Raw genomic sequence first — 12,288 nt, 5'->3', positions numbered from 1 at the left:
CTGATAAAGAAAGATGGATCGTGCAAATATTATCCGGATTAAGGTTTTCCGAATGCACCCCCCTTTTCCATATAATGCATTAAACGTTCGGAAGGATTTAATAGTTTCATATATGTATTTCTTGCGATCGAAAGTATCTTGGGTATCTTGGGTCTTTCCATTGCCATGAGCAGCACTCTCACACGCCATTTCTGCTCCAGCTTAATGTTGCTTATTGCTCATGTAGCTGACTGCCGACGCCGGGCGTCCCGTCGCTGAAAAACCTCTTCACAATCCCATGGCTAATATCAGGAAGTGTAGCACAGCGCCATTTTGCGGAGCAAAGTCGCAACAACTGGAATTTCCGGTAGCACGAGGACAGATGAGAGGTCAGAATCGATCGTGTTTTGGAACACCCAAAGTAGTCAAGTGGAAAGATGGTGCGCTGACGAGCGAAACAGTCGTTCCTGATCGTTCTCTTGTCGAGGAGCTGTATTCGCCGGCCATATTGGTTTACTGCAGTGTTTGTTTTGGTGCAGCCTAAGACCCGTTCTGTGAAATCCGGCAAGATCGGCTCGAGGAACTCAAAAAATCGCATAGAGATATCATAAAACTCGTCAGACAGTGCGTGGAAATAGTGATTTCATTATATTTTCGTAATAAAAGCAACATAATTTTGGGCTCATCCTCGAGCCAGGGTGTCAGTCGTGTACGAGACGTTGAACGAGAGAAATGGCCTGCGCCACCCTAAAGAGATCGTTGGAGTTCGACCCGGTGCACAGCCATGGGCGTCCCAGCAAGCGACGAAGATGCGTTCCTATGTGCGTTTCACCGGGAACGCCCACCCAGAGTACGGCCAGATCACAAAATCCATCGCCTTTTGGCGAGGTAGCTCACAAATTGACGCCTGGTAATTATCATTGGCCACGGCCATTTTTTCGATTTCGATGCCTGTTCGCTAGGGTAGGGGCGACCTGAGTTGCCCCTTGCGATTTAAAACCTGTATTCATGGCGGACATACTTGTTCGGATAGAGAGGCGATATGCTTCTATGCTTTCTCTCATAAAAGGGAGGGTTATGGGGGAGATGCGTAAATCATATGGTAAGGCGCTAGCGGACGTTAGGAGTCTTTTCGCCCTTTCTCTCTCTCTCGCGCTCGCTCTTTTGTCTATCTCTCTGTGGAATATGTTTTTTCTGAGAGGAAGAAATATATATATTTTTTCTTATATGTACTCACATATATGTGTATATATATATATATATGTATATATATATATTCGGATAACGGATATATATTATATATTCGGATCCGATAGGAATTATGCACAGATGACTTGGATTTTCTTTCCTACTTACTGATGCGCTATTTGTGTATTATTATCGATGATAAATATAATTTTCGGAATATGAATACTTTTTTCTCATGGTTTTTTCTACTCCTAGCAGGATTGCGTGCATCTTATATCTTATGTGAAATATTACATTATTTTATGATACGTGGCGCACCCTGAAGTTTGTTTTTCTTACGTGACTGCGTGTACTGAACGTTTTATTTATCCTTCTTTTTCTTTGTGTCACTGGTAGTGGAGACGCAATGGAGGAGGGCTCGTTACGTTTTCTTAGATTTTGTTCATATATTTGTTGTTTATGTAACAGGATTTTATTGTTTTATGATATTAACAATGGGTGATGCGAATGTTGTTTTAGGCGATGATGTTGAGAGATATGTAACTATTTCCTTAGGATGGCTACTAATTTTCCGAATCTTTGAAAATATATATATTATTTTTGAGACTACAGCTGGATTTTTTAATTTTTTTTTCAATAGAAAAAATGGCAGCTAATATTAGAGAGGAGATCCGCAGGCTGCATCGACGCAAACAATTGCACTTCAATCCTCAGACTAGCAGTGGAGATTCATCAGATATGGAAGGTCCTGCTAGTCCATCCAGTCCATCTGCTTGCAGTTCAAATGCCTACAGTTACAATCCAAGTGGAAAGGAAAAACCTCTTTTTACATTCAGACAGGTACATGGTTGACATAAAATGTTTTGTTCTGCAATAATTTAAAGGAATCAATTGTTCGTATGATGTACTTGAAGTAAAATTAATATTTATTAAATATTATTATGTTTATGTATAGGTTGGTTTGATCTGTGAACGAATGCTGAAGGAACAAGAGACACAGATCCGAGAGGAATACGATCAGATTCTCACCATGAAACTCTCTGAGCAATATGATGCATTTGTCAAGTTCACCTATGACCAGATCCAAAAGAGATTTGAATCTGCAGCTGCACCAAGCTGTACGTTAATAAATATTCAAGTGATCTTGTAGTATACACGTTATGCAGAAATTCATAATCATTTCTTCTTTTATATTACAGATCTATCCTAAAGAAGAATTCTTACCTCTAAGGATATGTTTCTTTGAAGAATATTAGGTGAGTATTTCTTTTTCCTATAACTCAACATGCTCATCATCAAACAGGAATTACTCAACAAATTTTGTTATCGAACGTTCCCAGTAACAGCTACACGTCCATTTAGTCCTTCAAACCATAATGGTTTAATTTTCCTTCCAGATTTCTACAATGTAAGTGAGAGAAATTTTGCTTGAAGTTGACGCCGGGGTACGCTGCGCCGCCTCGCGCAAGAAATCTACATAATTAAATTGAAACGATGATTTACTTTGAGGGAGAACGAAGCAAGAGAAAAAAAAGCCCGCAATAAACCAAGGTTTAGCGGTGTAAGTTCAGTAGCTTGGCACACGAAAAGCAACCATACTACAAAAAATCCACAACGTATACTATTAAAAACTAACAATATTTGTACTGTCCGATGTTAGAAGTGCGCTGGTATCAGGGAACTGTAATACAAAGTTATTCGTTGTTTACTGTAAAAATTACTTGCTATCGTTTTAACATTGCTCAAGGCAGCATCGGAGGTCCGCGAAGGTCGTTACCATCCGAAATCGTAGAGTAACCAGTCTAGTATGAAAAGGAAGAATACATGATACCGAAAGGGGGGAGGGGGGCTCAGTAGGAGGTTAGGTTAATTTTTGCACAAAAGTTTAGCGGCATTTATTCGGGAACTGAATTTTACACAAATCTTTTTGTAACGTTCAAGCGCGTGTATACTCCTTTCTACCCTAAACACTGTGAAAGGCGTTATATGCCGTCCTCGACATACAAGATTAAATCACCAACGGCAACGCCAACGCCAATAAGAAATAAGAAAAAAATGCTATAAAAAAAAAAACGAAAATACAATCATACTCGGGACATGTCGGGCTATCCGTTGATCCGAGAATATTAGTATCGTTCCCATATAAACTGTAATGACCGTGTCGAATATGGAGTTTTGCTCAAACATGAACGCGCGACAAATAGTCACTGTTTACAGTTTACGGAAATACGCGAATCGTTATCTCGGATATTTTCCCCATCAGATTCAACGAAGAGCGCCTCGCGTGTCCGTCGCACTCCTGTTCATTTTTAAGTTATATTATTATATGAATGTGATGTATTTGAATTTTCCTAATCGTAAATAATCGTATGATACCTTGTAAAACGGCACTATCAAGAAAATTGATAAAAGTACTTTCCATAATTTATTTTTCATACGTCCGTCAATGGGTAACGATAATTGCGGACGCGTCGTTATTATTATCGTCACGATTGAGAGGCGCGCTTTTCGAAATGTATTTTCTTTAGTTTTTATTTACTACTTTCTTTTTTTTTTCCTTAAAATAAATTCCACTGTTCTCGTACCGCTATTTTCACTGTCTCACTACTAATGCGATTTTTGTTCCTTTTTCTTCGTACGAACTTGTACTCACGCGATCGCGTTATACATTTCTCTCTGTCTCTCTTTATCTTGTTTGTTAAGTCATTCATATGTTCATTCAATCATTCGCCTGACTTTCGTGTCTCTTTGTCGCCAATGCGAACGGCAATGCAAACGCGGACCTCGAAAGTAAAAACAAGAATAAGAGAACAAAAATTGACACACGAGTAGGAAGAGATATCGACGTCTTGTAAGGAGGTTAAAAATTTATCCTGTAGAATTTAGCATTGTACGGACGCATTGTGAACAATAAACATTTGAAATAAAAAGATTATTAAATTCTTATGAATCTTATCCGTTCCCTGGTAGCAGCAAGGACTTGCCATATAGCGTTAATGAGAATGCCGAATAACGAAAATACTATAATCCATACATTTACTGTGCCTATTGTTAGACGTATTTATCAGGATTACTCAGTACTGCTAGAATAATTCATAAATCGCCGCTTGTTGCTGGTTAATTTAATATTTTTAATTTTTTGTTTTCGTTTATAATGGTTATGCGTGCACGACGTTTTTCTTCTTTGAGTTTGTTACTTTTTCTATCTTCTTTACTCACGTCTTTTCTGTCTATTTGTTTCTCTCTCTCTCTCCATCTCTCTCTCTTTTATTTTTTCCTTTATACATGTAGAAATATATAAGTACATAGATAAATATACGCATTAAATTTAAGAGTGTGTAACAAGTTTCAGGATAAGCGCAGAATAAGAGTTTCACACGATTCCCGACGATCCACGTATCTTATAATTTTGTCAGGTGACTGTTTATTCGTAAATTTTGACTTAGTATAACAGCGGGCTGAATTTATTAGAAAAGAATATGATAAGATAAAGGATAAAAGAAAGAATAAAGTAAAAAAAAACAGTAGAAAATTTGCAAACTACACCTTACCTTAACCTAGAATACGTTTATATACATCTTTGCTATATAGTCAATTTTATATAATGCCTTAGTGGACATAAAAAAATCACGAAATGTCAACCCGCTGTTGTTTAATTTTTTAATTCATTTTTTTATAATCCACACAAAAATCGTATTAATGACTAAGCAAAGGGCATTACCGTTGCCTTTCTTTGGAGTAACCCGTGTCTTTCAGTTACCGAGATATTTGAGCGCAATAACTCTTTCAAGCGAAAGAGAAATTTGTTTGGTCATTGTTTAAAGTATTTACAAAAATTTTTATAAAAGCTTTTCGAATTCCCTTAACAACGCATTTTATACATTGCTCCGAAATATGGCTAAGCTTTTAAACGAGTAGTCGATCTGAGAGTAATTGCGCTTGAAGGACATAAACAATATTTTACTTACATTAATTACTGTTAATAGTTTAAACATTGAGCAACAATAAACGAATCAGGTACGAAAATATTTAAGGATCATCCGACATTAAGTATCCTAACACCGCATCGAGGTATCCTTAATAAATAAGGATCGAGGCGAAAAATAATAATAATAGATGGAAATATAAATGAATTTAGTTGATAACGATTGATAATACATTATATTAGTATTAATGAAATATAATGAATGGTTTATCATTTAGGAAGCAACGATGAGATGAACGATAAACGATGAGATAGAATTCTTCGTGGCGAATCAAGGAATATAAATTGAATGATTAAAATACCTCCATATTATGTAAACACTTACTATTGAAATAAACATAAACCTTAAGACTGAGATCTGTAATCGAATCTTTCACATTTGCCACCTCACAGTATTGAGATTAATTAATTTTTATTAATTGTAAGTCATTTGACATATTATACTATACCGTTAATCAGTCTTACATGAATGTAGTATATCTAATGGCTTTCACGGTTTCTTATGGTGTAATGTTCTTATGCACATCGTCGATGACCTTCTGTACCTTTACCGAAGGAAAGTTCATAAGGTACTGTATTAGGAACAATAGGGAATATAATAAGTTTCTGCAAAGTGTTATATTTTGATCCTCTTTAATTAAATTACCTAATGAAATAATCTTGTTAGACGTAGGGCTTCAAGTAGAGGAGAAGCCCCTCGGTGGGTATATGAAGATGCTGCCGTGCTGGAGAAAACTGTCACTTCTGGGCGGGAAAAAAAACTTTCTGTTAGAACACTACATCGGAAAACAATCCAAATGTTCCCTCTCTTGTTTTTGGTCTACGTGGTGGCCGTCAAGGTCTTCAAAAAGACTACGCCAAATGGTAAGCACCCGAGGAAGATGTTATATACTGGGTTGAAGACTTTGTCATACGAAAACCTTCTTCGAGAAAGAAATAGGAATTATTTGGAGACAATTTATAATGTGATCATTGGATTTCTTTTGATTCTAGGCAAAGTTACCGTGTACCTGGGCAAACGAGACTTCATCGACCATCTAGACCATGTGGATCCTATCGATGGTATTGTCGTCGTAGAAAATGACTACCTTCAGGGCAGAAAGGTCTTTGGTCAGGTATGCACGGATCATCTTTATCTGTTATATATATCGAGCATCGTCTTTGGGGGAAACTGACCATGATTTCTTATGTATCCTCTAGATCACCACGACCTACCGTTATGGCCGAGAGGAGGACGAGGTTATGGGAGTGAAATTCAGCAAGGAGATGGTACTACACCGCGAACAGATTGTTCCCCTGAAGAAGGAAAAGCAGGAGATGACTCCGATCCAGGAACGTCTACTGAAGAAACTTGGACCAAATGCATATCCTTTCATCTTCGAGCTTCCACAGAATTCTCCGAGCTCAGTCACTCTTCAGCCCGGCGATGATGACCAGGGCAAACCCTTGGGTGTTGAGTACACCGTCAGGATGTACGTTGGCGAGAACGAGGAGGACAAGGTATTTATGAGCATCTACAAGGAATACATAAGGCACAAGGAAGATGCTCGGTTCTCTGACCTTGGCGTGCGAGTCCGACATCCACTGGAAAGGTAAAGCAAGGTGGGACGTCCTGCAGCTTCGTTCACACTGAATCTTCCCATTCTGAATTCATTATACGATGTGTGTGTATATATTCTACTGTACTTCACCTTACTAATTGCACAAGGAAAATACGACCTGGTATTAATTTATAAATTGTCCCACCAGGGCCACAAGAGATCCTCGGTTTCTCTTGCCATCAAGAAACTCCAGTATGCACCTCCAGCTCGTGGTCGAAGACTCCCCAGCTCTCTGGTCTCCAAGGGATTCACCTTCTCTCAGGGAAAACTTAATCTGGAGGTTACACTGGACAAGGAAATCTACTATCATGGTGAGAAAATCTCAGCCAATGTGATCATCACCAACAACTCCCGCAAAGCCGTGAAAAACATCAAGGTGCATTGTCGTAATATTTCAAAAGAGCCACCTGGATATTCAGAAGCAGCATCATCTTCATAGAATTTTATTTCTTGTCTTGCAGCTCTTCGTGGTACAACATTGCGAGGTCACAATGGTCAACTCTCAATTCTCTAGACATGTGGCCAGCTTGGAAACACGCGAGGGTTGCCCTATTACACCTGGTGCATCCTTCACCAAACAGTTCTACCTGGTACCTCTGGCAAGCAGCAACAAGGACCGACGTGGTATTGCCTTGGATGGACACCTGAAGGTAGCTAAAATACCATTTGACCCTAAGACGTGTCAAACGGCACCAAATACAAATACTTTTGTTTCCTTCAGGATGACGATGTCAACCTCGCGTCCTCTACTATGGTCGCCGAAGGAAAATGCCCAGCCGAAGCCATGGGCATTGTTATCTCCTACTCTGTCCGAGTGAAGCTGAACTGCGGAACCTTAGGTGGTGAATTGGTGACAGATGTTCCTTTGAAACTCATGCACCCAGCTCCTGGTACGAATTACACTAAATACCATAGCTCTCAGGTAACCGAGGATGAAGTATACCAAAGCATAACTTTGTCTGTACAGGATCTGTCGAGAAGGAGAAGGCCTGTATGAAGAAGAGCAAGAGTATCGATAGGGCTCGCTATGAGAATTCTTGCTACGCTAACGACGATGACGACAACATCGTCTTCGAAGACTTTGCTCGTCTCCGTCTTAACGAACCGGAATGAGCTACTACTTAGACCGGCTGCTTGTTCTGAAGGGGTTGCGCTGATTATTTTTCTGTGACAGAGCTCTAATTTTTTCAGTAAGACAGCGGATGATAATACGTGCTATTAAGATTCTATATAGTATTTATTAGGCGTAGATATGGTAAAACCTAATATATTTTATTGATGTAATATTATTCAAGTTCTGCGGGACTCATTCAGAACAGGCAGATGAACGAGAGACTCATTGCGATACGTAGGAGAACATAAAAGGTAACATTAACTGAAAAATTATAAAATGTACATTGAATTACCTCAAGTAAAATATTTCTCAGCATTGTAGGCTATTTATGAAGAGCTGAAAGAGAAAGAGAATTTAAAAAATATACTAAAAAAGGGTAGAAAAAGGCTTGCCTGAAATGGTGGGTAACAAAAAAAAGCGAAAAATGGTACAGAAAAAGTGAATCGAGAAGGTGCGACCACTCGCTCGAAAATTTCGGTCCGATTGTGGTGGTCGGGCGGAAATTTTTTATTTAAGAGCGACCAAAAAAAGGTTTTCAAGTAAGCATATTTAATTAATGTTATATTAAATTAAATGCTTTCCCGTCTAACCAGAAGTGACTATCGTTATAGTTTTAATTTATTTCTATATAATTACATGTGTGTATCAATCTGTTTATTTATTATTAGTGACTTGTTAATTCCTTGTACTGTTGAGTTATCTCTGTATTAGAAGGAAAAGGATGAATAAAATATTTTAAAAAGTATTTATACCGTCTTGTCTTATGAATACTGAAGAGAAAGGGAAATTAACTTAAACAATATTTTCCAAAAAATTCATTTATTTCGATGTCTATACAAAATATTACACTATTGCAGTTTGTAGTCCCACTAACAAACTGTACCACGTGAAAAATATAATATTCAGCCATCATAGTTAGTCGTACATATGCGAATAATATTCCTGATATGTCTGAATGTAAGCTTCCTTTTCACCAGGTGTCATTTCCGCAATTAACGTGTCATTAACATCCGTGATTGCCACAGTTTTACCCCCCACGCTAACAGTCGGTAACAGGTCATCATCTTCAGAGTCCATAGTTTCTACTTCGCCTAAAGAATACATGCATAGTATCATTGTCACCTATCCAATTGCTGTAGAATATATATAATGAAATATTATAACTTACCAGTGTCCACTGTCTGCATTTCGGTAATTTCCTCGTTATCGCTACTGTCACTGGATTCTTGAGGAAGTACAGCCTTAACAGCATTAGCTGCGTTGGTGCCACCTTTCTTCTCATGTGCCAGAAGTACAGACATAATATCTTCTCCTTGCTTGTTGTTGCTCATTGTTGTTGTGTTTGTAGCATTTGAGGCAGCCTTGTCAAGGATACTCTCTTGCGCGCTCGCCGCATCGGTCTGAGAGTAACAGTACAACTTGAAGTTGAATTTTTCTTGGAAAACACTATTGAAAGGAATAAGTTTCATTAAATACCTGAGAACCGTCGGCATTAATTACTGTACTCTCCATCATCCAGATTGGTCTTTCTTTTCTGCGATTAGCTGTGTTGTCATTGGCAGATTCATCGCCTATCGTAACATCCACTCTAGTATCTTCCACCATGAAGCCAGCCGATCTTGTTGCTTCTCCAGACCATTGTTCACCAGGAGCGCGTAGACCACTTGCTTTCCTTGCATCGATTCTATTGAATGGTTTGTATTTTCATAGTCAGAATATTGCTGCACTCGTCTCGTATGAAAAGATATGAATGTGTACCCTCTGATAGTGTTGATATCTACAGGTTCTGGCTCCAATATCTCTGGAGCTAATTTTATTCCTTCTACTTCTCGTAATAGGATATATAATGGCTCGAGCTGTTCATTAAATTTTGCTAATAATAACCTCGAGTCTTTCTTTGGCAGAGCTGACTGATCTTCTTCAACAACTTCTCGGCAGTAGGTACATCTGAACTCACCTGTTGTCATATCGAACAGCTGATCTGCCTATATTTAAAAGTTTGTTGCTGTAGCAGATATTTAATGCATTAAGAAATATATGCTACTTACCTCGAGATCTGTAAATGTTTTCAAACAGTTTGTACACTTGAAACTGGCTCTACTGGTAGCATCACGTTCTTCGGTCTCCATCCGCTTTCTCATTAAATCTAACTTGTACTTCACCACATTTACAAACGTCTGCAACAAGTATTACTTGAGTTTTATTGCTTACAGGATATAGAGTTTATGATGACATAATGTACCTTATAGTTAATGAAATAGTAGTTAACTTTCTGTGCTTTCCCATCAGAACCAGTCTCCATTTTCAGTCTGACTTGAATAAATTTATCATTACGCAGTACAGATATTCTAGCACGCAACATTTTGCGATCAAATTTCAATAATTCACAAATATCATCTTCCTTCATACCTGCAATGTACTCCAAAGTATAAGTATACCTTAAAATATTACTGCTGCTTGTATGTAATACATGTAATAATTGTTCTTATGAATTTGTAAAAAATATACTCACAGGGATTTCTAACTAACATATCCACGATTAAGGCATCCTCTATAGTATAAAATCCACGTACAACCAGTCTAGCTAACTGCTTTAGACTGCTAGGTACCTCCGTTACAAATCTTTCTTCAGCACTCATTGTATCCAGTTGATTCTTATTAGGGTAAATTACTGTAGTATAAACATTTCACTATGACAAGAATGTATGATAAATAATCAATCAAGTTTATTGTATAATAAAAAATATATTTTCATGGATTTTACAAAAATTTATTCTCATACAAAGTTGTAAAATGGAAAATGCTAACCTTTGAAAATACGTTTATTTAATTATTACTGCATCTATTCATTTCTCAATAACATCAATATATCAGATAGAGCAGTAATTTATTCATTTACAGAGATAAGCACTAACAATAATATACTGAATAAAAAATACAGGCCATTGTAAAGATTCAATGGGATCAGATTGACGCAACAATACTTGTTTGCACGTATACGTTGAGGTTATGTTAGTTTCACTGGATTGTCAAATGAGAAGTAACTGTTAACAAATAAAATTCTTGTAATCTAAATGAGACAGTATTTATTGTGTAAATGATCAATGGCAGCAATTGACAAAGTGAAAATCATTGTCGTTGGTGATTCTGGTATAGAAAAATTGAAGAGTATATATATAAATAGAAAAAATTATATACAGCTGGTAACAACAATGGCTAGCATATGTTCTATTTACATTAACGAATGTTATTGTTAGGATATTTGTCATATGACAAAAAAATGTATTTCATTATTCCATAAATTTTGACCATTGTATTAGCAGTGTTCAAGCATAGAATAATTGGGCTTGAAAAACCTTAGGTTATCAGGAACGGAGCAACTGTTATTACGATTTGTTTGTACAAATGTGCTAAAAGCTGTCTATTATTTTTTAGGTGTTGGAAAAACTTCACTGACACACTTAATATGCCAACAACAAACAATAAGCAATCCTTCGTGGACAATAGGATGTTCAGTAGAAGTAAAATTACATGAATACAAGGAAGGTACTCCAAACCAAAGGAGATATTTTATTGAGCTTTGGGATGTTGGCGGTAGTCAGAGTCATAAAAATACAAGATCTGTTTTCTATAATCCTACAAATGGTATTTTATAAAAACCTATAATTTGTATGAATAGTATTATCTTGTAATACATAATCTTTTTTTCTTTTCAGGTATAATTCTTGTTCATGACCTAACAAATAGAAAGTCACAACAGAATCTACAAAAGTGGCTCCAGGAAGTCTTAAACAAGGATGGAAGCTACTCAAAATCAAAATCTTTTGATGACTTTGATCCTGAGCAATTTGTGGGGTCGACGCAAGTAATATAAACACTGCAATTGAGGATTATGAATGAAATTCTATTACTCCTGGTACAATCAAGATGGTTTTTAGATTCCAATATTAGTTATTGGTACCAAACTGGATCTGGTAGCAGAAGTAAGATCCAATATTCACAGACGATCCTCAACAATAGCAGAGGAGTGTGGTGCTGATGAAATCTTTCTAGATTGTCGCCAAGTAAGGTCCTTGGCAGCTGGATCGAGTTCCTCAGTAAAGCTCAGTAGATTCTTTGACAAAGTAATAGAGAGACGATACTATGCATCAAGAGAAGGAATCAGCCCTGACAAACGAAGACTTCCTATCTACACATCTCAATACAGCCCAAAGTCTTATCATAATGATTAAAAATACCAAACCAAGAATAGAGGATGTACTGTATTCAGTAATGGATCGAAAAAGATTGAAGGTTTCCAAAATAAAAATTGACATTCCTATCCTTCGCAATTTCTGTACTAAATAACGATGATGAAATCAAATATATTGATTACAGAAACAACTGTAAATTTCTTTTATTTACTGATCCTTTCCTTATGG

At 37.1% G+C, this 12,288-nt stretch overlaps 4 protein-coding genes across 9 annotated transcripts; 3 read left to right on the top strand and 1 right to left on the bottom strand.

Annotated features, from left to right (window-relative positions):
• Window positions 1-436: 436 nt before the first annotated feature.
• LOC107266140 (akirin-2) lies at window positions 437-4,112 on the top strand. Its single transcript, XM_015736327.2, has 5 exons — window positions 437-889; window positions 1,808-2,007; window positions 2,123-2,285; window positions 2,367-2,423; window positions 2,565-4,112. Exons 1-4 carry the CDS (start codon window positions 712-714, stop codon window positions 2,375-2,377), a joined length of 552 nt encoding a protein of 183 aa, XP_015591813.1. The 5' UTR covers window positions 437-711; the 3' UTR covers window positions 2,378-2,423; window positions 2,565-4,112.
• Window positions 4,113-5,620: 1,508 nt separating this feature from the next.
• Window positions 5,621-8,531, top strand: LOC107266135 (arrestin homolog). 2 transcript variants are annotated; one of them, XR_001537349.2, is made up of 9 exons: window positions 5,621-5,721; window positions 5,820-6,016; window positions 6,146-6,267; window positions 6,353-6,652; window positions 6,902-7,129; window positions 7,215-7,403; window positions 7,475-7,643; window positions 7,721-8,118; window positions 8,181-8,531. XR_001537349.2 is itself a non-coding variant. In XM_015736319.2 (8 exons), exons 1-8 carry the CDS (start codon window positions 5,636-5,638, stop codon window positions 7,864-7,866), a joined length of 1,437 nt encoding a protein of 478 aa, XP_015591805.2. In that variant the 5' UTR covers window positions 5,621-5,635; the 3' UTR covers window positions 7,867-8,531. The 2 variants fall into 2 exon arrangements, 1 of the variants encoding a protein (XP_015591805.2); XM_015736319.2 differs by having other exon boundaries at window positions 7,721-8,531.
• A 138-nt stretch (window positions 8,532-8,669) lies between these two features.
• On the bottom strand, window positions 8,670-10,815 carry LOC107266136 (general transcription factor IIE subunit 1). 3 transcript variants are annotated; one of them, XM_015736320.2, is made up of 8 exons: window positions 10,676-10,815; window positions 10,380-10,557; window positions 10,110-10,276; window positions 9,916-10,044; window positions 9,626-9,852; window positions 9,344-9,551; window positions 9,036-9,267; window positions 8,670-8,958 (listed from the first exon to the last, which is right to left on the bottom strand). In XM_015736320.2, exons 2-8 carry the CDS (start codon window positions 10,504-10,506, stop codon window positions 8,783-8,785), a joined length of 1,266 nt encoding a protein of 421 aa, XP_015591806.1. In that variant the 5' UTR covers window positions 10,507-10,557; window positions 10,676-10,815; the 3' UTR covers window positions 8,670-8,782. The 3 variants fall into 3 exon arrangements, with proteins under 3 accessions (XP_015591806.1, XP_015591807.1, XP_024939146.1); XM_015736321.2 differs by having other exon boundaries at window positions 8,783-8,958; window positions 10,380-10,538; XM_025083378.1 differs by having other exon boundaries at window positions 8,783-8,958; window positions 10,380-10,521; window positions 10,676-10,809.
• LOC107266138 (rab-like protein 3) lies at window positions 10,776-12,251 on the top strand. 3 transcript variants are annotated; one of them, XM_015736326.2, is made up of 4 exons: window positions 10,776-10,907; window positions 11,303-11,512; window positions 11,584-11,732; window positions 11,806-12,251. In XM_015736326.2, the coding sequence occupies exons 1-4, from the start codon at window positions 10,877-10,879 to the stop codon at window positions 12,097-12,099; spliced, it is 684 nt and encodes a 227-aa protein (XP_015591812.1). In that variant the 5' UTR covers window positions 10,776-10,876; the 3' UTR covers window positions 12,100-12,251. The 3 variants fall into 3 exon arrangements, with proteins under 3 accessions (XP_015591812.1, XP_015591811.1, XP_024939147.1); XM_015736325.2 differs by having other exon boundaries at window positions 10,878-11,017; XM_025083379.1 differs by lacking the exon at window positions 10,776-10,907 and adding an exon at window positions 11,122-11,149.
• The last annotated feature ends 37 nt before the right edge of the window (window positions 12,252-12,288 follow it).

This window comes from Cephus cinctus, unplaced genomic scaffold (genome assembly GCF_000341935.2).
Source record: "Cephus cinctus unplaced genomic scaffold, Ccin1 Ccin1_scaffold0299, whole genome shotgun sequence".
NCBI lineage: Eukaryota > Metazoa > Arthropoda > Insecta > Hymenoptera > Cephidae > Cephus > Cephus cinctus.
This window is presented reverse-complemented; position numbering and strand designations above follow the sequence as displayed.